The sequence below is a fragment of the Xenopus laevis genome, chromosome 9_10S (assembly GCF_017654675.1).
Source record: "Xenopus laevis strain J_2021 chromosome 9_10S, Xenopus_laevis_v10.1, whole genome shotgun sequence".
NCBI classification, from domain to species: Eukaryota; Metazoa; Chordata; class Amphibia; order Anura; family Pipidae; genus Xenopus; species Xenopus laevis.
In genome coordinates this window covers 87,868,779-87,894,996 of record NC_054388.1, presented here as the reverse complement: position 1 = coordinate 87,894,996, position 26,218 = coordinate 87,868,779, and the positions used below count along the sequence as shown (strand labels likewise).

At 41.0% G+C, this 26,218-nt stretch overlaps 1 protein-coding gene and 1 long non-coding RNA gene across 3 annotated transcripts; both read left to right on the top strand.

The window, feature by feature from the left end:
- The first annotated feature begins 5,348 nt into the window (after positions 1 to 5,348).
- On the top strand, positions 5,349 to 6,486 carry LOC121399095. The gene is made up of 2 exons (XR_005964748.1): positions 5,349 to 5,645; positions 5,736 to 6,486. It is a non-coding gene; the product is annotated as an uncharacterized LOC121399095 (long non-coding RNA).
- A 7,923-nt stretch (positions 6,487 to 14,409) lies between these two features.
- LOC121399094 (protein kinase C beta type-like) lies at positions 14,410 to 19,665 on the top strand. Of its 2 annotated transcripts, XR_005964747.1 has the most exons (6): positions 14,410 to 14,512; positions 15,658 to 15,749; positions 16,007 to 16,069; positions 16,239 to 16,436; positions 16,846 to 16,924; positions 19,443 to 19,665. XR_005964747.1 is itself a non-coding variant. In XM_041578930.1 (5 exons), exons 1-4 carry the CDS (start codon positions 14,429 to 14,431, stop codon positions 16,405 to 16,407), a joined length of 408 nt encoding a protein of 135 aa, XP_041434864.1. In that variant the 5' UTR covers positions 14,410 to 14,428; the 3' UTR covers positions 16,408 to 16,436; positions 16,846 to 17,231. The 2 variants fall into 2 exon arrangements, 1 of the variants encoding a protein (XP_041434864.1); XM_041578930.1 differs by lacking the exon at positions 19,443 to 19,665 and having other exon boundaries at positions 16,846 to 17,231.
- The last annotated feature ends 6,553 nt before the right edge of the window (positions 19,666 to 26,218 follow it).

The window sequence follows — 26,218 nt, the reverse complement described above, 5'->3', positions numbered from 1 at the left end:
TGTGAAGCAGAGAGAGGAAGGAGTGAGTGGGGGAGACCCTGGGATCGCATTTTAGGACATCCGCAGGCAAAATCGATGTCCTGTATGCAATCTCCTATGCCAGAGGAATGCAAAGTCGTCTGCTTTTTCACTCACCCATCTTCAAAGGCAGATGTCACACCTCCGTCCTGGGTCCTCCCTCCTCAGCCATTCGTCCTGGGTCCTTGCCTCTCCCTCCTCAGCCGTCAGCTCTTGCTCCTCACTCCTCAGGAACGCCTTTTGGCTAAAAGAAATGGCATTCTTTTAGCCAATAGGCATTCATGTTTTTCTGAACAGTCTATCAGGGGTTCCCTAGCACTGTGTAGCATCGACCAATGAATATATTGACACTAGCACTGCATAGATAAGAAACAAGAATGTGCTGTTTTAATACACAGTTTATTGTTGTGCAAAACCCTTCCCTACAGTACCTATTGTGAACAAGGCGCTCATTCTCTTATACAGAAGTTCCTATTATGTTGACCTGTCAGTTTATCGTCAGCTGAATCCCCACTCATGTTTAGTAACACTGAGGGGCAAATTCACTAAAGCGCGAAGCGCCGAACGCTAGCGTTAATTCGCTAGCATTGGCCATTTTCGCCACTGCGCAAATTCACTAACAAATGCTGGCGTAGTTTCGCTAGTGTTACTTCGCAACCTTACGCCAGGCGAATCTTCGCTAGCGACAAAACTACGCAAATTCACTAACTTGCGCAGTGTAGCGAACGTTACCTTTTACTCTAGACTTCCTTCGCCACCTCAGACCTGGCGAAGCGCAATAGAGTAGATAGGGATTGTTTCAAAAAAAGTCAAAATTTTTTCTAAGTCCCAAAAAACACTGGCGTGTTTTCTACATGACGGATGATAGGCTGAAAAAGATTGAACATTTTTTGGGGCTCCCCTTCCTCCCCCCTACATTTCCTGACTCATGGCAACTTACCTAGACAGTAGGCACATGTGTAGGGCAAAATAAAATTTTTATTGGCTGATTTGAAGGTTTTCTAGGCATTTGTAGTGCTGATACGTGTTCCTCCATTGAAATTTGAATTTCGCGATGTATGCAAATTTGCCTTCGCTAGCGCAACTTCGCTTTATATAGCAAAACAACGCTAGCGCAACTCCGCAACCTTTCGCTACCCCTGTGCGCAACTTCGCATTTAAGTGAATTTGCGTAGCGCTGGCGAAAATTCGCCTGGCGAAGTGCGGCGAAGTTGCGCCTGGCGCAACTTCGATTCTTAGTGAATTTGCCCCTGAGTGTGCCATTCATAATTTTTTTGTGAGGTAATCACATATGCATTGACAACATTTAAAAAATCAAAAGAAAATGTCAGTAGATAACTGTTTAACTGCTCACTGTTTAACTGACTTTTAAAATATGATTCATTGTTTCACTTCTGTCCTTGAACTGGGGTTCTGTGGCTCTGGAAAATATTCTTTAGAATAGAATAATTATGAGAATATTATTCAGATTTGAACCACAGTGGAAATGATCGTGGAAAATAACAAGGGCAGTGCATATACTGCAAACAAGCTGCATTCAATATGTCATTTAAATAAAGATCCTGGTAGACCTAATTTAAAGTAAGAATGATAATGAGACTAGTTAATATTTTTCCCTTTGGCTTACTATATAACAACAACGCTATATGATTTCAAAATATCGAGAAAAGACTAGCTGTTACAGCAGAGACCAATAATTCACATTTTTTTTATTGTGTACTTTCTATATATAAAACCCACTTGTACTTTAATTATTACAGTTTGGTGAGATAGTTACCAGCTTTAAAATAATTCCACAATTTGTTATGTTGCTTGATGATCCTGCATTAGACCTTTATCCCCTTTTCCACTGATAAACCCCCCACATACAATTTGCTACATACGGGGGAATGTAATAAAAATCGCTAACGGAAAAACTATTCGCAATGCGAAAAGTTATGCCTTTGCGCGAACAAATTTTGCTTTGTGCGAATTTAATATAGCTTTTGCGAGCCCGGAAACTGTTTAGCGACCACTTCCGACAGTGAAAGACCGTTTGCGAATTTTATAGTTTGCGCCAATGCGCAGTCAATGTAATAAAACGTCTTACTGAAAAAGTCGTTATGTTTGCTCCAAAAGATTACGACACCTTCAAGCACTTCTTATGAGTGCGCAATTAAAATTCGCAATGCGCAATTAAAATTCGCAATGCAATAACAGTTTAAGGAACAATATTACATTGCGAGATGTGGATTTTTAGTCTTATTGGTGTGAATTGTTTTGCTCTTTGCGACTTTTATTACATTCCCCTGTTTATACACAAAATTATACATGAATATAGGTTTGGCACCTGTTATTCAGAGAGCTCGGGGCCTGGGGATTTCCAAAATTTGGATCTTGATACCTTAAGTCTACTAGAAAATCATGTAAACTTTGAATAAACCCATTAGGCTGGATTTGCTTCCAATAAGGATTAATGTTTGAATAAGTGTGCAAAGGTTAGCAAAAGTGTGCAAAATAAAAAAAAGATCAATACATGGGCAGATTTAAACTGCCAATATCGTACCTTTAGTCTGATTCGGTAGCTTACCTGCCTATATGGGGGGTTTCAATGGGCCTCCCCAATCAATATCTGGTCAAAAATCGGGCTGATATCAATCGGGTCCAGGTGCCCAGGCGCCTTCACACAGGTGTGCCGAGCAGCGCCTTCATGTTTGCACACTCTGCGCATCACAGTAGGGGGTCAGGGGGGCCCTGGATAGTAGTCGCGGTGGGCCCCAGGCCCCCTAGTCTGACCCTGGATACGCAAGTTTACCGTGTCCTATGGGCTGTCCACAAAGTAGAGAACAAAGTTTTTTGCTTTATAATTCCATCTCTTCTTCCAGTTTCAAAGTTAAGCATTGGCTTCCTTAGGTGACTACAGACCTTTGTACTATCTACTTTAAACCAATCTCAAAGTAGCCTATAAAAGGTGGAATTTCAAACAATATGTATTACATAACTTTGAAAATGCTTTGTTGAATAAAAGACAAAGAAATAATGCAGTTTTAGCCTTATCCCTTTTTACAGGTCATTCAATCAAGACTAATATACTTAATTTACTTCTGAATAAATGTTATATATTCGGAAAATCGAAAGTCGAAGGATTTTGCGCAATTCGTTCGATCGAAAGATCGAAGGAATAATCGTTTGATCGAACGATTAAATCCTTCGAATCGAATGATTCAAAGGATTTTAATCCATCGATCGAAGGATTATCCTTCGATCAGAAAATTGTTAGCAAGCATATGGGGACCTTCCCCATAGGCTAACATTGGCCTTGGTAGGTTTTAGGTGGTGAACTAGGGGGTCGAAGAAATTTTCAGTACTTCGATTATCGAAAGGTCGAATATTCTAACTATTTTTAGTTCGAATCGTTCGATTCGAAGCCGAAGGTCGTAGTCACGTAGAAGTAGCCAATTCGATGGTCGAAGTAGCCAAAAAAAACATTCGAAATTCAAACTATTTTTCCTCTATTCCTTCACTCGAACTTAGTATAATATATCAGACAATATATCTAATACTATACTGTTATCATTATACACTACAGTATATATTACTACTATACTACATAGCATGCACAAAGAAGGGCATGATTATACTTGATTCACTTTGTATTTTATGATACTTACATTTTATTACTAAATAACTACAAACATATAAAAAAAAATACCTAAAGCAGCCTAAGATTTCAGCAGTGAATACAGTTTTCACAGTAGATAATTATAACACTACCGCTGAGGAACAGACTGTTAGGGACTTTATAAATGTCTGCAGTGAATCATCCTGCCATTAGGGTTACTATGTAGGAAGCATTAAATATCATATTTGTTTAACCTTATATTTGACATTATAACTGACTTGTACATTATTACTCTTAGCAGGGATACAGTTCGTAAACAGACTTTGAACCCAGCCTTTCCACTTGGCTCCTTTCCCCAACACTTTTAAGTGGCTCAAATAGTTAAAATACTACACCCCAAGTCTGCAGGACTATATCTGCCCTGCTCTATGCACTGAGGGGGTTGGGGTGCAAGCACTTTTCATGCTCTTGACCCATATTGCTTTTCACCACTAGTATAGAAATATCATTGGAGAAAGGGTCAGTCTGCTCCCATCCACACGCATTGAGTGAATGGGAGCAGGCTACTTTCTATGCCAAACACATCAGGGCAGATTCACTAAGGGGCGAATTGTGGCCAGCAACTGATTTGCACACATCGCACCACTTCGCCAGGCGCAAATTTGCTTCCACTATGCTAATTCACTAATACGCGAAGTTGCGCCTTGCACGCCGAATGCTGGCAGCTTTTCACTAGTGTTACTTCGGCTGTGCAAGCATTGCATATGTGCCTAGTGAAAATTCACTAGTGATCTTACGCTCAGGTCAATTTGCATACGGCGGGTAATTTAAAGTTGTATTGATGTCTTTATTAAAAATGTCGGGGCAACTGCAAATGCTTGAAGTTAGCACTTTTTATTAAAAATGTCCAGGGAACCTTAACAAAGACAAGAGAATTTATATAATGCCTTACACATGAGCCCACTGTAAAATGAATGTTCTTTATGTTATGAAATGTCTGGAGAAAAGCGGTTCCCCAAAAAAAGGTCTGAGGTGGCGAATAGGTAACATTCAGTAAAATCGCCTGGCAATAGAGTATGAATGAACACTAGCAATGGTCTCTTTCACTAGCACATTGGCGCCTGCACCTGTTAGTGAATTGGTGATGTCCCTGCGGGTGCCAACGCTGGTAGATTAGCCACTTCGTCCTTTGGTGAATCTGCCCCATCATCTTACTCAGTAATCAGTAATTTGTGCCCAGCTTGGGAGTACAGCGGGGCAAAACTGGGCTGAGGCAGGGGGCCAAGATTATTTCAGATACAGGTTGACATTTCTAAAATCACAGTGTATGCCACTGGCTTTAGTAATGGCAGCCCCTTAAATACACTGTTCTACTGCAGGTTGTTCAAACTTTTGTGAGATGAAACTGCAGCATCAATCCTCACATTTTGTAAAATATAAACCCCCCCAGAGAGCACTGATAGGGCTTTAAAATGTGTATGTCATGAAATGATTGTGAGGCCACTACTGTGTCTGGCATGAAATGCATGGGAGCTACAGTAAAGGTAAAGCTATACTGTAAAGGGGGGAATCATGTTATGAAACACATTGGGGTCACAATATGTTATATAGAAAGGGGGTGGTGTCTTTGTTTATTACGCTTGGTATTTTGGTGGGGGAGGTATATAATTTTTGCTGCCACGTGTTTGGGAGGTATGTCATAGGGGTGTATAAAATATGAACCACTGCATATTCTCTGCCTTTGTCCTAATGTTACAGGGTCTCTATGGCAACACCAGCCTGATACTTGTTACTTTTTTTTTCAGTCAAAGACTGAGCCACAGTCTGGTCACATGATGAGGGAGAGAGCATGCTAGAAAATGGCCACTCTGCTTCAGTGTGGTGGGAGAGAAGCTAAACGTGCTTGTTGTTTTGTGCTTGTATTATTGTGCAGTAAAGGGAGAGTATGGCTACATGTGGCTCCTGCACCAAGGGAACCCAACACATCCCAGTCTGCCCTCCTCTGTATTTACTCTGTGAAGAGACGGTAAGTTTTTTGCTTGTATATCACTTCCCATAAAGTTTCTCATGTTTTGCGCGTTCACTAACATCTGTGCTTTTGTTTTCTAACTTGTAGTTGACTGGAATAGTTGAGTTGCAATCTTTTCCTGCTTGTATATCCTCTTTCTAAAGTATCCCACTGTCTACCAATATAAAATAGTGTCTGTCTAGCCTTCTCCATACACTTATTAATACATATAGGCCATCCACTTTGCCCCCAGTGACTGTAGCAAAGCAGTTGTGACTATAAACTTTATAGGGCTGTTACCATAAAGGGTTTGTTCACCTTTAAATATAAATATGATGTAGAGAGTGATATTCTGAGACACACAGTTTGCAGTTGGATTTTATTTTGTATTATTTGTGTTTTTTGAGTTACTTGGCTTTTTATCCAGCAGCTCTCCAGTTTGTAATTTTAGAAATCTGGTTGCTAGGGTGCAAATTACCTTAGCAACCATGCATTCATATAAATAAGGGACTGGAAAATGGAGAGGAGATAACCTGAAAAAGTAGCAAGTAAATCTGCAGCCTTACAGAGTATTTGTTTTTAGATGGGGTCAGTTGCCTCCATTTGAAAAAAGTAAGGCCAATTTTATAAGTTGCTTAGAACTAGCCAGTCTATAATAAATTAGAGTTGAACAACCCCTTTATTATTTTGAATTTATCAAAGGCTGAAAAAAGAGCTAATAAAATACATGATGGACGCCCATGCCTTCCAAGGTAGGCCTGGTGCTCAGCAATATAGAAATAAGCAGCCTTTCACACAGTATATAAAAGAAATTTAACTGGCACATAGGGTAAATTCCAGCAGGGCAAACCCCTACAAATTACTGCAGAAGTTTCTTGTGAAACCACACCTCTATATACTCTGCAGTGGCGGGACTACCGGGTGCGGAGGGATTCGACTTCACCAGGGCCCATACCCTAGGGTTGCCACCTCACCCCTTTAAAACTGAAAACATATGGAAATCCTGTAATTAGGAAAAAATCTGTGTAGGATTTTGAGGTATAGTATGTTTATTTGCTTCACACTTTCTATGTAGTGCTTCCTGCTGTCACCCAAGGGACAGTATGTGGGAGGCATGTGGCATTCACAGGAACTGCCCTAGCACTCATTGGTGGCTGGTGGCCAGTTGCCCAATATTATATGTACACATCCACAACCAAATTGCACAGCTAAGCAACCATAAATCACACTCACTTTCACTGGACTTCTTCCTTGCACTTGCCTTACGCCCCTCCTGTTGCACTTTCAACATCTGGGACTCCTCCACTCGTGGTTGGACTGATGCACTGGCATTGCTACCTGGACTGGCATTATCACAGTGGTGTAACTAAAATACAGGAGAACCCACGCCCAGAACATGGAGTCGCCCTCAGAATTGCAATAAAGTTTGCTGCCTGTCACAGGTAAGTAAGTGTAGTATTTAATGAAATATTCTTTAAATGAAATGTCCAAACCCTGAGAGTTCCCCTCCTTGCATATCTTCATGCCTGTGCCATAGTGTTGTGTGACTGCTTCTTTGCTCAACACCAAAGTACTGACCCTGAACCTGTCTAACTAGTTGTGTCCATGGGTGCATAGTCCTTGCCTCAGCTAAGGGAAATCCTTTGGCCTATTACTTGCAAATCACCCGCCCCGGCTTGCATTTCTTACAAGTGCTGAGCATATTATCTGCATGCAATGAGAAAAATACCCTTCTAGAAAGGAGGGACATGGACCCATGCACCTCTCTACCTGCAGTGACAGCATATGCCTTAAAATATGTCCTTAAAATTTCATGGGCACCTAATTCAGTTCTGGCAGTCTATAGTATAGTCACTCCCCATTGGATCCCTTGCTGTTTTACCCAAAGAGAACCTTGTCAATTAAAACAAAAAGTGCTGGGATTTGCCTATATTAGTCAGAAAATAAAGAAGCTTATACATTTAGGGCAATAAGGCCAACAGTAAACCTATGAAAGCATGAGGGTTTGCAGACATTTGGATCTAATTTTTAAATTTAATTTTTAAATGTGTACATTGGTGTAAAGTTGCAGGGATTACTGTAGCTAATTAATGAAGTGTTGATTTTTATTGCTCTTGGATTTAGGATGTAGTCTCCAATAGACTGTAGTGACTGTAGTGACTGTAGTGATATACCCATTGCACCTTACAGAGTTTACCAACTGTCTCTTTCTGTAGATGATTCCATGAAGGAAACAAATCTTCCAAGTAGTAGGGTAACAGATTAAACAAAGTGACAAATGATGACTGTGGCTATATAAATTAAAAATGGCAAGCTATGTAATATTAGTATCCCTTTACATTGTAGTCATTCACAGCTGCATGTGCACAGCCATGTGACCGTTACTCAGTGACCGTTGGACACTGAGCTTTCACTCTACTCAGAGTTGCTGCAGCGTGTAGTAGTGTTTTCCGTGCGTCTCCCTGCGAGAAGCGTTTTTTAAAAAGATTTCGAAGTTTAAAGGATCCATCCACCATCCATGGGTGGGTCCAAACAAACTCCATCCCGTGGGCTCACGAGGAAAAGGAAGATGATGAAGAAGAAGAAGAAGAAAGAACAGGCACCTAAAAACATCAAGGTTATAAGAACGAAAATGGAGGATAAGAACTTGCACCAAGAAGAGCAAAAGAAGGAGAAGAATAGAAAGAAGAGAGCAAGAGAACCAACAGAAGGTAAGAAAGAGCTTTATTCTAGAACTCATCCTGCCTAGAAAGTTTTATTTCCCATTTTAATATGTCAGTTGGTTTCACCCTGAAGGACAGTTGGCAATGTTGTACTGTGGTTATTTTAGGGATTTAGGGGCTGGTTTAAGTAAGTGATAAATATCACCTGTGATCTTGTCCACATCAGCCAACCAGCATGTAGATATCAGTCACCTACAACTTGGAAAATGAAATAAAAGATGTGATCGTTTGCTGCTGGCTGATGATATTTATTACCTATGCTCAAAACCAGCCTTAAGGTGGCCATACACTGAGAGATCCGCTCGTTTGGCGATGTTTTCAAACGAGCGGATCTCTCCCCGATATGCCCACCTTGAGGTGGGCAATATCGGGCTGATCCGATCGTGGGCCCCAGGGCCCAACGATCGGATCCTAACGCATGGGAAACGGGCAGTCGGATCGCGGGACCGCATCAACGAATAGATGCGGTCCCGCGATCCGACGGGATTTTTTGTCCCATCCGATTGAGATCTGGCCGACTTTCGGCCAGATCTCGATCGGTGAAGCCCGTCGGGGAGCCCCATACACGGGCCAATAAGCGACCGACCCGGTCTGTCGGCAGCTTTTATCGGCCCGTGTATGGCCACCTTTAGTGATTTATCTATGGCAGATACGCCTGTCAGTTAATTCCACCCCACTGATCCAGTCCTTCTTGCATAATTTGCCAATTGCCTCTTTCTTGAGTAATTACAGTGTTTTAAGGAAAAAAATCATATGCACAGCAAATAAGTAGCCAAACTAAATATCATCCTAACTGACTTTAAGACTAGGTTTCCATTAGTAACTAGGGGAGCTGTATAAAAAAAAGTGCATAGTTTGCTACTGGTCTTGTCACCTACAGCAAGGAATCATCAGGTAGGATTAACAAACTAAAAGCAAAAATCTTGTACTCTTGATTACTGTACTAGGGCAAACATTGTGTATTTTATTACAAATGGGGAGAGCATCAGAGAGCAAATAGGTTTTCTCAGCAGATTTCACCCTAACTGGCTTTCAAACTGTCACTCACTACTCTGCTCCCCCTTAGGGGGTTGTTCAACCAATATCTACCACCCTCATAATTGAATGACTGATACACTAATACCTTTATATATCTGTAGCTCATCAACTAAATCAAAAAAAGGAGAGAAGAGAGTCACCCAAAAGGATCAAGGTGATGACCAACAAGGAGGAGGAAAGATCACTTAACTCCAGAGCAGAGCATGAGAAGAAGGAAAAGAGCAGGAAGAGAAAGGCAGATCCAGCAGAAGGTAAAGAGAACCAGCCTGAACATTGTAGATGTTATTCTTTAACATTACCAAAAGTTTCATTGCCCCCTAGTAATTTGTCCCTTGTAAACTGCAATGTTACATTAAAAGCTGTATAATAAAAGTCATTTGCAAATTAAACACGAAACCGACATTCTCTTTTTTAATAAAACATTCCTATCAGGTATAAATGTATTTTAAAAATTGGAGCAGTCAATCATATATTGTCTGTCCCGCCTCAGATATATAGGTGGAGAGCAGTAGATTACTTTCACTTTCCATTCCGCAATTTCTAGATGTCACTGCACTCCTCATTTACAATCTATAATCGTGTAGCCTGTGTATATACAGAGCCATAAGGTCCCCCATTGAGGCACATGCACAAGATTTTGGGTTGATACAAATAACAATATCCACAAAATGGCATCTGCCTGCTTGCTTTGATTGTGAATTCCAAGATTGAAGGAAAAAAGATTTAAAAAAATGTATATAATGAAAGTAACATTTATTTTACAATACTAACGTGATAGACAATAATTTGCATATTTTGTAGGGTGAAAGGACCCCTTTAAAGGAGAAACAAACCCCTTACTAAAAAACCCCTACCCCACATAGACTCCCCTCACCCCAGCCTAGCTGCTACCCTGGGTAAATGCCCCTAACTTTTTACTTACCCCTTGGTGCAGATTCAGGGATCGGAGTTCACGGCAGCCATCTTCCGGGTGTATTAAAAAGTTAGGGGCATTTGCCCTGGGGGTGAGGAGGGAGGGGGGTATGTGGGGTGGGGGGTTTCTCCCCCCACCCCACATAGAATTGGCTGTATGAGGTTTTTCAGGGCCGTAATAGGATAGCTGTCATCTAAAATGTCAGTGTGCATAGATACCTGATGGTTATTAATTAAATAAATAACATACAAAGTAAATCACTTCAAGCATTTATTATGCAAAGTAATTACAGCAAATCACATCTAAGTATAAAAGCAATTTTTTTTTAAAAAAACACAAGGCTTTATATTAAACCTACCACAAGACAGTGTTCTGTCCCTGTCAGCATATGTCATCTCAGTCATTCCATCCTGACTCCAGAGCCACTTAGTTATTTTTTAAGCTTTTTTAGGACCAATACCAATACAACTGGCCACTTAGTTATTCTATAGACTGGGCAATTCAAAATATATAATACTGTTATATGTTTTAGATATTAATGTTATATGTTTTGAATTGCCCTGAGTCAAGTCTATAGAACTAAGTGGCCCTGTTGTATTGGGCTTGTGGGAAAAATAACTAAGTGGCTCTGAGAGATGGTCAGATTAAATGAAAAAGCATAAGGAATCCTGGAATATGTATTGGGACAATTACGCAGGTTATAAAAGGGATGTTACCTAATACAGCCACACCTAATGTGATGCAAACTGGAGAGCTGCTAAATAACTCAAAAATCACAAATAAAAAATAAAAACCAATTGCAAATTGTCGCAGAATATCACTCTCTACCTCATACTAAAAGTTAATTAAAAGGCGAACAACCCCTTTAATTAACACTTGAGTAGAGTTACTTTGCTTGTTATTTATTTAATAAATGGTTGTTTGCTACAGGACCCAATGCTTGGTACTCATTTGGGACAGTATATATGCAGACTGGCAATTGAGTATTAAAGTTAACACATTAAAAAAACAGGGACTCCTTATATACACAGGTTAAACTCATTGCAGTGGTTTTAGCTGGAACTCCCAGTGTCCTAACAAGACTGAAGCCTCATAAAGTGCCATTTTGCCATTTCTATACTGGTTAAGAAAATGTTAATGACGCCCCAATGTAGATAGATTTAGGCCAAAACTCACTTAGTAGTGCTCCCTTAGCGTCGTTCAGACAGATCCTATGTTACATTATTATGTGAAAATATTCCTGAAATCCTACCCTTAGATCACGTTAGGGTAGGAGATTTCTGCTAGAGACCTAGAATAAATGTGGTCATCAATTCAGAAACAAATTTGCCTAATGCTGGGGTCAAATAAATAGGACACAAATAATACAGGTATAAGACCTATGAACCAGAATCTTCGGGGCCTATGGTTTTCCAGATAAGGAGTCTTTCTGTAATTTGGATCTCCATACCTTATGTCTACTGATAAATTATTTAAACATTTAATAAACCTAGTGACATTTTTGCATCCGATAAGCATGGATTATATCTTAGCTTGGATTTAGTACAATATACTGTTTTATTACTACAGAGAAAAAGGAAATCATTTTTAAAAATGTGAATTATTTGATTGAAATGGAGTCTTCGGGAGACGGGCTTTCCATAATTTGAAGCTTTCTGGAAAACTGACCCCATGCCTGTATATCAATGGTGTCTTACCCCAATTCACAAACATGTCATAGACTCAAGTTTTCCACTAACTTGTTTTAGGGGTAGCTCTGATAGAAGGGACTATCTTCATATATGGTGACACTGCCTAATTGTTTTGGCCCTTTGGCTGGAGGTATTTCAAATGGCTTTCTTAGATTATAGGTATAAATATTCAGCCTACTATTGAATCAGCATTATTATCTTTATCTGACCCAGAACTGGCATGCAGGGGCTCATGATACAACAGGGCCCTGTGATTTTTACCTGCTCCATGACAGATGGGAAGAATAGGGCTTATCTGCATCTTGTGATGCTGTTCTCTGCTCTTTGGGTCAGATTCAATCCAGCACAAGGAGAAAAGTGCAGATTTCTCCAGGGAACAAGTCCTTGTCCTTGTTAAAGGAACACTAACAGGTGCACTCACAAATGCAGAAGCAGCCAAAGGCCCAAGACACCTGCCTTTGTGGGTTAATTTAAAGCAAATGCAACATAAGAAATGTCTTGCACACCTTTTTGTCATATTTGCTATTTGCCAATCAGATACAGTATGGGTCTTTTTTAACTAATCAATACATTTAGAGCAAAATACATTGATATACAGTGACTGATAAGTAACAAAGCAACTTTTCAAATGTATTCAGCTATTGTGTTGTCTTTCACAGTATGTTAAGAATATCACTTATTAATTTCTATCCTTTCCCCCCAGAAGAAGGAAGTGGAGTGAAACAACCTTGCGTTCCAGCAAAGAAGCCCAATCCCCACAAAATCAAAAACTATCAATTCCACATGGAACTAGGGAATGGAACCTTCGGCAAGGTGAGTGATTACTTCCAAGAAATTGGAATTTTGAGGTGTATAGTATTTAGAAAAGGCAAGTTTGATAGTTAGTTGTTATGTATCACTGCTTTGGAGTGAATTACCTTAGTTTGGATTGTGAGTTGGCCTATGATCAGTAACAGGAAAGTTTACTTAAATAAGATGAACTCCCCATATAAAGCAAATGTCTTAGTTTGTATTTACATAGTTACATAGGGGCCCATTCACTAAGTTTGAGTGAAGCAATAGTAGAGAAAAAGCTTTGAATTTCAAAGTGTTTTTTTGGCTACTTCGACCATCGAATGGGCTACTTCGACCTTCGACTACGACTTCGAAACTGACAATTCTAACTAAAAATCGCTCGACTATTCGACCATTCGATAGTCAAAGTACTGTCTCTTTAAGAAAAAACTTCGACCCCCTAGTTCGCCACCTAAAAGCTACCGAAGTCCATGTTAGCCTATGGGGAAGGTCCCCATAGGCTTTCCAAGTTTTTTCTGATCAAAGGATAATCCTTCGATCGATGGATTAAAATCCTTCGAATTGTTCGATTCGAAGGATTTAATCGTTCGATCGAACGATTATTCTTTTGATCGTTCAATCGAACGAATTGCGCAAAATCGTTTGACTTCAATATTCGTAGTCGAAGGATTTTAATTCGCCAGTCGATTATCGAGGGTTAATTAACCCTCGATATTCGACCCTTAATACATCTGCCACTTAATGTACATAATTTGGACTGGAAAAAGACCAAAGTCCATAAAGTTCCAGCCCTCCAAACACACCCAAGTGTACCTACAGTATATACACATACTTCTACTGACCTATCTATATACTCCCATACAGTGTATATATATATATATATATATATGTACACCAATACTGTAGCTTTATTAATTGTAGACTTCAGTATCACAGTAGCCTTTTATTTTATTGTTTTCAAAAAATCATCCAGGGCACTTCTATCCAATTGATTTAACCAGTAATAATAGTGTAATTTATAAAGCTGACAGCTGGGAGTTTGTATGTGGTACAGGAAATTATTCAGCATTTATCCCAACAGCACCTCTTCACTTCCATCCAAGCAGAGTTATGAGCCAAATAATTTTAGCACAATATGGCATATCATTCATAGATTATGGAGTACCTTTCAAGAATCTTACAAAGTCATCCGAAATGTGTGTCCCTTCCTGTTCCCTCCCAGTCTACCAGACTACAGAGACAATGTATCAGGAATCAGCTTTCTTCCAGCTAGGAATCCAATCCACACAATGCCTTGCACTTGTCTGTCGTTCTTCTTCTTATTTCTGCTCATCACAGAACGAGGCATTGTGGGAACTGGAGTCTTGGCTGCAGATGAGCTACCTGCCAATGCAGTGTTTTCATGGTGTGAGTAGTCAAGGAAAGGAGCAGAACATACTTTGTTTCAGCACTTACATTTACAAATACCTTTTGATTCACAGTTAGTGATTAATTCATGTTTGACAATCATTTGATCAGTGTATCTTTACTGAAACAGATTAATTTTGTCTTTCCTAGGTTATGCTGGCATCACTGACCAACTGCAGAGAGCAAGTGGCAATTAAAGTCTTGCAGAAGAAAGACTAACAAGCACATGTCAACATGATCCTGGCAGAGGCACGTGCCCTCAGAACATCTGAAGGTTGTCCCTTTCTTTGTCGTGGATATGCAGCATTCCAAACAAAGGTACAATTGAAAATCAGTTTGATTTGTGTGTGGCCTTACATTAGAAAATGTTGCTGATTTTACCATAATGGCACCATAATATCTTGTTTTTTTTTTAATAGATCGTGCCACTTTTTTCACTAACCTTCACTTTCCCCTTAAAATGCACACAAGTTTATGTCTATGTAATGATTTATACCTGTACCTTTCATTTGGTTGCAGGATGGAGGTCAGTTAGAGACACCAGGGGAGGGCCTCATTTATGCCTCAGAAACAAGTGTTAGAGCACTTAAAGGTGCTGCACTAAATGCACAAGTAGTCCTCTCTTGCTGCCATAGAGCCCAATTTAGCTCTAGTTTAGAGCATATTCACTAACTTCAGAAAATTCGCCAGTGACGGCTTCGCTCACAGCGCAACACTTCACCAGGCATAGATGCGCCAGGACAACGCAAATTCACTAAAATCCGAAGTTGCGTCCAGGGCGCCGAACGCTGGCGAAGTTGCCTCAGCGTTACTGCGCCAAGAGAAGCAAAGTTGCGCTAGCGTTGGCTAATTTGCATATGGCAGGAAGTTAAAATTGAATGGTCGTATATGTTGCAGCAACTACATCACACTACACAAGCCCGGGAAACCTTAATAAAATAAAATAGAGATGTTATATTGCCCTACACATGTGCCCACTGTATAGTTTATGTGCCATATGTTAGGAAATATAGGGGGGAAGCCTGAAAAGGGAAAAAACGCTAGCGTTTTTTGGGACTTAGAAAAAATTTCAACTATTTTTTGAGGAACTCCTCAAATACATACATCTAGTCATTTGACTTCAGATTAATTGAAGAAATAGGGAAATACTTGACTTTTTCAAGAGACTTCCCATGTTACATGGTGTCTGGTCTGGCCCCACAAAGCATTCTGTCTTTGAAGTTTGGATTGTGATTAACCCTTCATACAGACACATGTGTCTGCAGAAGGATTAACCTGTTCTTGTTCCACAGAAGCCTGCAGAAGCTGCTTGGCCATTCAGTAATTTTTCTCTATCTGGATTGGTTATGAATGTTTGTGATCGCTTTATTTGGTTTGGTCTAAGGATTGATACTATTATATCACTGTACTCAGTTTAGTGCCTAGTGTCTCCCATGTTTCAGTCTCTTCTCATTTATCTCCAGCTGCATGCTTTCCTTGTTATGGAGCGCGTGAGAGGAGGAAACCTGCAGGACCTAATTGATATGGAAGGTCAACTTACCAGGGACAGCATAATGTAAGTAGCAAGCTAACTGCAAAGAGCAATCTGAGGGAGCATAAAATGATCTTAAAGTGACTTGTGTACAATAGTGACTTAATTTTTAAGTTATAAAATGTGTATATGGTGCTACTTAATGCATTATTTTTTAAGGCTGTTTATTTATTATTTTGTTATACATTTACAGAGATATAGAAAAAAATGTAACTGAAGTTTCCTAAAGACATGATCCATAATTTATACTTTGATTAATTGTTTTCTGTTTTTTTGCAAAGCTTCTATTCGTCCGAGGTGATTGTTGGTCTCCAATATCTGCATTCACGCGGTATTGTGCACCGGTAAGTAAAAGTGTTTATTTTATTTATGCCTGTGGGACCCAATCAGACCCTTCAGCATGAATGCAGTGGCAACACCGATATGTTCGCCTCTGTATCCTGACTAATCCTATCCTGACTCTTACCTTTCTACATCCAATTTCTAATATGTACACTTCTAATTATTTTTCAGGGATTTGAAGCCGCCAAATATTTTGCTTAGCGCCGAGGGACATGTGAAGATCGCAGATTTTGGCACAGTTGCAGAAGGGATGTTTCCTGGCATGAAGGCATATGGTTTGTTCGGAACCTACGGAATCCCAACAAGCGTTCTGTTGACTGGACAGCGCTGGAGAATATGAAGATCTCACCCCCTGCCAAGCCAAGAGCAGTAAGTACATCACTACAGTAGCTCCAGCTTTATCCCCCAAACTCCTTTTATTCACCATAAAGATCACTGACAACCACTAGGCCTACTTGTAATTCAGCGTCACCTTAGGGCAATGTTGTCCAACTTCACAGAGCATTGATGCTCAAAATAATGACCATAAAGTTTCTCCTTTTAAAAATCTCCATTTAAAATTTTTCTAATCTTCTTAATTGCTATCCTGCTCTGTGCTTCTACGCCCATTTGCTCACCAATTCCATCCTTCTTTTTTCATCTGTCCGATTCTCTCCTCATGTATCTAGGACGTGCATTGCTAAAAAGTGTGTTTCCAGACTGAATGTTGTGTCTTGTATCTTTGTAATGCACAAATGAATGAGATAAAATAAATTAATGCATAATTTTTTTCTTGCAGATACCAGCTGTGGACACCAGTGTAATTCAGAAAGAGCTACTGTCATTCCTAGAAGACATGGAATTTATCAGCGCTTCAGGTGGCTTAACAATGATTCCAGACCTTGCATTCCTGAGTCCCAGCTGGAAAATATAACCTCTTCCAGTCATCAGGACCATGCCCCTGGCCCCTTAACATTGGTCCCTGGGCCCTTAACATCGACCCCTGGCCCCTTAACTTTAGTCCCTGCCTCTGGGCCCTTAACATTAGTCCTTGCCCCTGGGCCCTGAACATCGGCCCTGGCACCTTAACATTGGCCCCTGCCACTAGGCCCTTAACATCGGTCCCTGCCTCTGGGCCCTTAACATCGACCCCTGCCTCTTAGCATTTCTCTTGGCAAAACTACTGTTCCCTGCCTCCACCCTTTTTCTCTTGGCCTAACTATCGGCCCCTTTTTCTTGGCCTAACCATCGGCCCCTTTTTCTTGGCCTAACCATCGGCCCCTTTGTCTTGGCCTAACCATCGGCCCCTTTCTCTTGGCCCATACCAATGGCCCACACCATTGGCCTGTCCCCACCCATGGCCCACACCATCCGCCAGTCCCCACCCATAGCCCCCGCCATCGGTCCGTCCCCATCTTGGGCCCACACCATCGGCCCCTCCCTACCCATGGTCCACGCCATCGGCCCTCCCCACCCATGGCCCACGCCATCGGCCCTCCCCACCCATGGCCCACGCCATCGGCCCTCCCCACCCATGGCCCACGCCATCGGCCCTCCCCACCCATGGCCCACGCCATCGGCCGTCCCCACCCATGGCCCACACCATCGGCGCTCCCCACCCATGGCCCACACCATCACCCCTCCCCATCCATGGCCCACACCATCGGCCCTCCCCACCCATGGCCCACACCTTCGGCCCTCCCCACCCATGGCCCACACCATCGGCCCTCGCCACCCATGGCCCACACCATCGGCCCTCCCCACCCATGGCCCACACCAATCTGCGCTCCCCACCCATGGCCCACACCATCACCCCTCCCCATCCATGGCCCACACCATCGGCCCTCCCCACCCATGGCCCACACCATCGGCCCTCCCCACCCATGACTCACACCATCACCCATCCATGGCCCACACCATCGGCCCTCGCCACCCATGGCCCACACCATCGGCCCTCCCCACCCATGGCTTACACCATCGGCCCTCCCCACCCATGGCCCACACCATTGGCCCTCCCCACCCATGGCCCACACCAACACCCATCCATGGCCCACACCATCAGCCTTCCCCACCCATGGCCCACACCATTGGCCTGTCCCACCATAGGCTAGTCCCACCATTGACCCTCCTCGGAGTCCCTACAACAGCCTTGCTCACCTTGGACCCCTACCATTGGCCCTGCCCATCATAGGCCCTCGTCACCTTGGCCCCTTACATTGGCCCTACCCATCTGGGGCCCCCATTTCTCCCTATATTTCTATTTCTGTATTTCTCTACCTATACTTCTCTATCTGTATTGTGCTGGGGGAATAGCTGACTGATGTGCCAGATAAGGAACAGGGCGTATGATCAAGCTTCTGGTGTGTGATGAATCCATGAGATGATTTCATCTCTCCTGCTGATGCCACAAGCTTTATAGCTGGCACCTCAAAAGCTCAACTTCAGTGCAATTCCATAGTCTTTCTCAACCATTCCTGGCTAATGATGGGTGAATCTGACCCGTTTCTCTTCACTAAACAGCTAAAAAAATTCCAAACTTGTTGAAGTAAATGGCCATTTTTTTATGCAACATTTTTTTTAAAGTGCACAAAAGGTACGTGGAATTCATATTGGGGGAATTTGACTGTATTCAATAGAAGCAGTTTCAAAACTCATAGAACAGGCAACACATTTTTCAGCCAACCCTTTCTCTTGGTAAAACCATTGTTCTTAAAAAGATAAAAAAAAACCAGTGTTGCCTAAGGATACACAACAGCACAGAAGCTGAAAAAAATTCAAAGATGCCCCACAAAACAAACGGTACAGGTATTGGATCAGTTATCTGGAAACCCATTATCCAGAAAGCTCTCAAATAAGGGAAGGTCATTTCCCATAATATAATTAAAAATTATTTCCTTTTTTTCCTGTATTAAAAGAGAGCCTTGCATTGGATCCCTAGTCCTGACCCTTGCCCTCTTTCACTGGCCAATCGTGCCTGTTCTTCCTGTAGCATCCCTGGGATACAGACACATACGCACACCATTGTATATGTGAGTACACACACGCAGTAGAGTAGAGTGACTGACCAGTTGCCTAGGGTGCCTGGATTGCTTGGCCCAGCCCTCTAAAAGGCAGCTGGCTCCCATACATATTGCTCATCATTTTATTTAGGAGAAGTTGTAGTTAGATATTCAGCAATATTTTTGTAACTTGTATTTGGGATTTTGATTATAAATCAAACTTTTAATCTGTTTTTCCTTCCTTTCATGTTAAACCGCAAATTTCTTCAAGGGATATTGTCTAAAAGTCTGCATGTAGGAAAGCAAGGATGGTGCATCTAAACAGCATGATTTTCTTTAGAGTTCTATGGAAATTTTGACGAGAAATGTAACTTTTATTTTTTTTTTTATTTGCCAGAATGTCATTATCAGAGAGACAATGGAGCCCCATGAACTGCATTGAATCAACTCCACATGGGGACCTGGACCAAATAGACAGAACTTGAACACCATATTGGGCCTGACATTACAGTTGGAACCAGTAGCAAGTGGTCCATTAAGACTAAGAAACCAACTTACACAACTAATTCCAGGCACACCTGCAAGCCTGACTATCCTGATTATCCTAAAACAAAAATAAATATTCACAAAAAAATGACTTGTTACGTCTGTTTTTATTTCTCTACTTTATATTTATCTGCTTTCAGGCATTAACCACGATTCTTTGCTTTTTTTTGTTAAAAAAAATGTAATGAATAATGAAAGGGTGGAAAAGGTATGTTTTTGGCTGACAGTTAAGGAGCAGCTAATAGCCTGGTGGTGGGTTCTTTCTAGAAATACCAAACTGGAGGGATATTAGTTGTCAGTTGTGCTGCATTAACCCAGAGGTGCATTTGTCCATTTTGCTTCAGTGACAAAGGGCTTCTTTATTCTGGGGGTGAAACCTGAATTATTCTCTGAAATAGTGATTCTGACACATTCTGATAACATAATATACTATATACATGTAAACGTTTTCCTTTAATGAAATAAGCAGTATGGTGTCAGAATCCCAGTGTATTTAATTACATTTTTTGATCAAACAAATGTCATACTTTTTTAATAGCTGTGCGAGGAGCCCATTCCCTACTAACACTGTGATTTGCTACATATACCTGTAGGGCCTCAGGGGTTTAGTAGCCCCTAAGGCTTATTCTACTAGTTACACTCTCCATTTATTCATTTACATATATCTGTTATTGGGCCCTAGGCCTATGGCCATTTCCTGCTACACTTTAAAATATGGGTGTGAAACGACGAAAAATTAGCAAAACAGTGCCGGCGCACATTCATTCATGCTATAACTTAGTCATTAAGATGATCAATTTAGTAAAAATTGAAGCTCTAAAAATTCTAATTTATTACGTGAAAAAAACCACAAAAACCTTTAATACCAAACTTTCAGTTTCAGTTTCTAAAGTTTGAGAGTTTAGTCGTTGTTTCAAAAACCTCCTAAACCACTACAAGCCGACTTTTAATAAATAAGCCTCCACAGTAAGAGTATGGAAAGTCTCAGTTATGAAAGAAGACTGAAGAAAGTTGAGGTTGTAGAAGCGGCACTTAAGGGGAGATATGATGTAAAAAATAAAGCACAATATAATAAACTGTCTAATATTTATTTACCAGTAGGGCTTTCCAGCAGACAGGGTTGGACTCTGGCTCTTATGGGCCCCACCGGCCCAGACGCACTCCCTGCAGACCTCTTCTTCCTGTTGTGACCTTGTTTCTCCGGGAAGTCGCGGGAAAAAACAGTACACGTGCATACACGCGTCACGGAGGGTGGTTAAAGAGACTTATGGCAGGGGGCCTGGAGACAGCAGCCCCAGTTGAGCCCCCAGTCCAACCCTGCCAGCAGACATGTGGACATCCATTCCCAGCAAAAGAAAGGTGTTTTTTTCTTAATATCAAGAAAGGGTTTTTTACAGTGAGAGTTGTGAAGATGTGGAATTCTCTCCCTGAATCAGTGGTACAGGCTGATACATTAGATAGCTTTAAGAAGGGGTTGGATGGCTTATTAGCAAGTGAGGGAATACAGGGTTATGGGAGATAGCTCATAGTACAAGTCAATGCAGAAACTGGTCCGATTGCTATCTTGGAGTCAGAAAGGAATTATTCCCCCAATGAATCATACTGGAGAGAATTGTTATTATGTTAACACAACTACATTTTGTAGCAGCTGAATGAGTTAGAAGCCTGAACAGCACACTTCATTATTTAAAATATATTACGCCAAATAGGCTTATAACAAAAAATTAAGTAAATCAGTTCTGCTTTGGGATCATCATCTATGCCTCAAATTCAATAAGCCAGAATATAACTATAGTGATAATAGCAAGGTCATTACATGAGATGAAAAGTCAATATTGAAAGACCTGCTGCCATTAAAAAGCTATCATTTTGGCAATAAGACTTTTTGAAATTGCTATCTATAGGTCTACACGTTGGTTGAGAACAGGCTGGATCAGCTATTGTTAGAGCTACTTGACTGACAGTTCCTGGTTTATTGGAGAAAGACTTGGACAGAGTCTTGCAGACACGATCATAGTGGAACACAATGGCTTGTTAAAGCACAAGGCTTGTTAAAGCATAAGGCCAGCGAGGACTATAGAACAGAGTTCACAGAACACAGGCTTCCAAAAACACATTGTACACAGCAGACATTCAGAACCTACCTTCAATCTTACAAAAATCACTATTCTGTAGTATTGTTTCATGTGTTTCATGGCATGCAAACAAAGATAATAACATAGTAATTTAGGTTGAAATAAGACACACTTTCAGAATGGATATAACATAACAAATGCACGCAGAACATTCCATTAATATTTTTGTTTAGTATGCAATCAGTTTTTTGATCACATGCAATGCACAATACTGTGTATATGTGCATGATGCAAATTATCCAGTTCTAATGAGCTATGTTAGAAAAAATATCACCGTAGCAGATCTATGTTGCAAAAAGTAAAAATTTAAATTTATTGTCAGTGGAGAACCAAAGAAAAGTATACTGTAGTTACTGAAAACCACACATACCAATCCGTAGTACTAGTAATTCACTTAGGGTTCTTAACTTGAAATGGAAACTATACCATCATGCAAAATATTTCATTAGAGAACAAGATTCTTGATAAAAAGCAAGCTCTTAAAAAACAACGCATGAATTTAATGGCTAGAGAGGTGTCTGCATGGGTTTCTTCCCGCACCCCAAAAAACACAGACAGGAAAGCTCCGCTGGGGCAGGGACAGATAATCAATCACTTTAAAATTTTATTTGTATAATTGTTTTTATTTGTATAGATTTCATTAACTTTTGTATAAAGTATAACATAATTATAAGAGGTGAAATAATACAAAATGACAGGTGGTTACTTAGGGTTCAAAATAGAAATATTCCCCTGTTGCTAAAGTTCAGCCTTTTCTAATAGGAAGTTGGTGAGAATTACTAGAGAATTACTACTGGCTAGCAAGTCAACTGCATTATTTTGGAGGTATAACCTGTGAAGTAGAATCATGCGTTGGGCTTGGTACCAGTGGATTAACCCACAAAGTAGTCAGGTGTGGGGCAGAAAGTTTTGATTGCCTGATTGTGTGGGTAGTCTGTGGATAACCCGTCTGGGCTGCCGGATAAGTTGCAGGACTTGTCCCTGCAGGATTTTCATTGATCTTGTGTATTATGAAAAAATATATTTCTATGTCTTGAAGGGTCTTAATAAGTAACATAACAGGTAGTTATACAAGCCTCATAGAATCTAAGGCAGTTGTCTCTAACCATTTTAAACCATGAACCACAGGTATAGTAACAAAATGTTGAGGAGCTACTCAAGCATGAGGGTTGTTGATTTGGCCTGTGATTGGCTATTTGGTAACTCTATCTGGACATTCAGCCTGCAGGAAGCTATAGTCGTCAGTAAATACTGTATGTCTTTATGCCTCCAAACTTGCCTCTAATTCTAAAATGTAAACATGAACAACTGCTTTAAGGCTATTGCGAGCAACATCTAAGCCACTGGTTAGGATTGAAAAAGTCATAAGCAAATTTGTGTGTGTGTGTGTGGTGGGGGGGGGGGTGGTTTGCATTTTTTCTTCTTAATCGTATTTACTATTTTCCCAACATCATATTTTCCTCACATTTAATTCAAAATGTCTATATATTTTACCTGCCCTATTTTAGGAGAGAAAAATGTTTTTAGAATTAGAAGAATTGTGTTAATATGTTAATCTTTGGTTAATTAAGCATTAAATCACCAGAAGCCTATTATAAATAACACGAATTATATCACCAGTTTGAAATCATATCTTTGTATCTCTCACTTCATCAAAGCAGTCATTCTCATAGGACACAACTACCAAGAAAATACTTTGTGAGATATTAGCACATAAAAACTTGCCATCAAAGTAAAACTAGAAAATAAACAAATACTTCAATCAATGTTATGAATTCCTGTTTTTGACAATTTTTATACTTAGCAACATATTTTAAACAAAGCTTGCACATTTTGTGCTTAGTGCAGAGTCTATGATCACTTACTCTTGTATGATATCTCCTCAGGGTATTCTGCTAAGAAATAAAATATCTATTTTTTGCCTGAGCATGGTTTCCTTGAGTGTCTACCCTCTTCTGTATAAAACAAAAAGCACAGAGCCCAGCCAAAGAAGCAAAGAAAGAAAGAAGCAAGGGAACAAATGCACCCGGAAACATTCACACTTTGAATACTAAAAGATCCAGCCATCATTATGCACAGAACATCTAACAGAATTACACATACAGTACCAGCAAGTGCAAGAAAATAGAGTTAACGTATTTAAAAACTTGTTCTCTAACTTTCCAGACAAACTGAATAGCAATAATGGTACTATCCAGGAGCCAGGCAAAGGAGCACTATGGTTCCATAACACAGGGCTTCACCTGGGTGTCTAAATAGGCAGGGCTGATCCTATCAAATGTGGGGCCCAATTGGGACCATGTTGGCAGGGCCCCTAGACAAAGTGTTGTTGGCTACTGACACACCAAGTATTTAGGAAAATAAGGGCATACAGGCACAAAATAGAAAGGAAAGGGGCAGACAAGGTAAGAGAGTGAGAGGGATGAAATAGGGGCACATAATAGGGGCACACAGGGTAAGAGAGAGAGGGAGGAAATAGGAGAGTGGACTGAGCCAATTAGTTTGGGGCAGGCTGGGCCGATTCAGCTTGGGAGCAGGCTTGGTTGGATTGGGGGCAGGCAGGGCCTATCAAGGTTGGAGGAAAGCTGGGCCTATGAGAGTTGGGGGCAGGCTAGACCTATGGAGTTGGGGGATAGGCTGGCTTATCAGAATTGGGGGTGGGCTGGACCTATGGATTTGGGGATAGGCTGGACTCTCAAAGTTGGGGGCAGGCCAGGCAGCATCATGTGCTGAGGGAAATATTATCTGTGCTGCCTTGTGGTGCGGGGCCCCCAGAGGTGCGGGGCCCTATTGGGCCCAATTGGTCCAATAGGCCTAAGGCCGGCCCATAGGTACAGTAGAACAGTACAGGACAAGTCGGCCAGGCAACCTGGCCGACTTCGTTGCCCCCCACTGTAGGGAAGAGCTCATGCACCGAGCGATGACACGCGAATGTGCATGCACGGAAGACAACTTGCATAGAGGACACCCTAGTGCACATGCGCAGAGGACACGCACACTCGCAAGAGGAGAAAAACTGCTGCCGCCGCTTCTGGAGCTAGGGGTAGGCGTCGGAATAGGTACGTGCCTGGCACCCTTTCCTTTCCTGACCCTAATTTGCATATAAGTCATGCGATTTCCCTACCCGGCCCTAATTTACATATGCAAATTCGTATTCAGATTCGTTGTGGCCGAATCCTGGCTGAATCTGGAACCAAATCCTGGATTCGGTGCATCTCTACTTGCTGGTGTTGTGCACATACTGAACAAAGAGGAATTTGCCTCTGTGTTTGTTGATATTTGGGATATGTATAGGATATAGAGGATGGCATTGCAACAACACTGATCTGCCCCATGTGATAATGGGCTTTTATGCTGTACTGAGCTCCAGCGTGTGTTGCTTGTTGTCATGACAACTGTTCAGTAATCGGCACTTTATCTTTTTGTTATGAAATGTAACACTGCACCTATGTTAGTTTTTGGTATCTTTTAGTAAACGTAAACATTTTTGTAATAAAGAGTAATAAGTAGAGCTTTTGTAATAAAGAGACCTGGTACAGCTTACATACAACCACTGCAATTTTTATACTCAGCAGTATTTAAACATTCTGCATTGCTTGAGAGAGGAAATTGAATATAAAAATTGACTGTAATGATTTCCTTCAGCTTAGGGATATTATATTGCAACACACACACACACACACACATCAGGGTCAGTTAAACTGTGCATTTATGCTTATCCCTTATTTTTAAAGCAAAATCATTATTATTCAGCGCTTTCACATTGGAGAGTTCCACGTAGATTTATGACTTGCTTAAAATTTATTACACAAAAATGTGAACCCATCAACTGCATTTTTAGGTTTAACTTATGTATCATAGGAACTTATTTCAAGATGTCAAAATACTTGATCTGTTGTTGTTTAGAAATGTACATAGTTATATAGTTAAGTCGGGTTGAAAAAAGACAAAGTACACCAAGTTCAACCCCTCTAAATGAAAACCCAGCATCCATACACACACCCCTCCCTACTTTCACATAAATTCTATATACCCATACCTATACTAACTATAGAACTTAGTATCACAATAGCCTTTGATATTATGTCTGTCCAAAAAATCATCCAAGCCATTCTTAAAGGCATTAACTGAATCAGCATCACAACATCACCCGGCAGTGCATTCCACAACCTCACTCTCCTGACTGTGAAGAACCCCCTACGTTGCTTCAAATGAAAGTTCTTTTCTTCTAGTCTAAAGGGGAGGCCTCTGGTACGGTGATCCACTTTATGGGTAAAAAGGTCCCCTGCCATTTGTCTATAATGTCCTCTAATGTACTTGTAAAGTGTAATCATGTCCCCTCGCAAGCGCCTTTTTTCCAGAGAAAACAACCCCAACCGTGACAGTCTACCCTCATAATTTAAGTCTTCTATCCATCTAACCAATTTAGTTGCACTTAGTCTCTGCACTCCCTCCAGCTCATTTATATCCCTCTTAAGGACTGGAGTCCAAA

Coding starts and splice junctions, on each gene's coding strand:
- LOC121399094 (XM_041578930.1), top strand. CDS start 14,429: ATGATCCTGGCAGAGGCACGTGCCCTCAGAACATCTGAAGGTTGTCCC. Junction 14,513..15,657: donor ATGCAGCATTCCAAACAAAG/GTACAATTGAAA, acceptor ATTTATCTCCAG/CTGCATGCTTTCCTTGTTAT. Junction 16,070..16,238: donor TCACGCGGTATTGTGCACCG/GTAAGTAAAAGT, acceptor ATTATTTTTCAG/GGATTTGAAGCCGCCAAATA.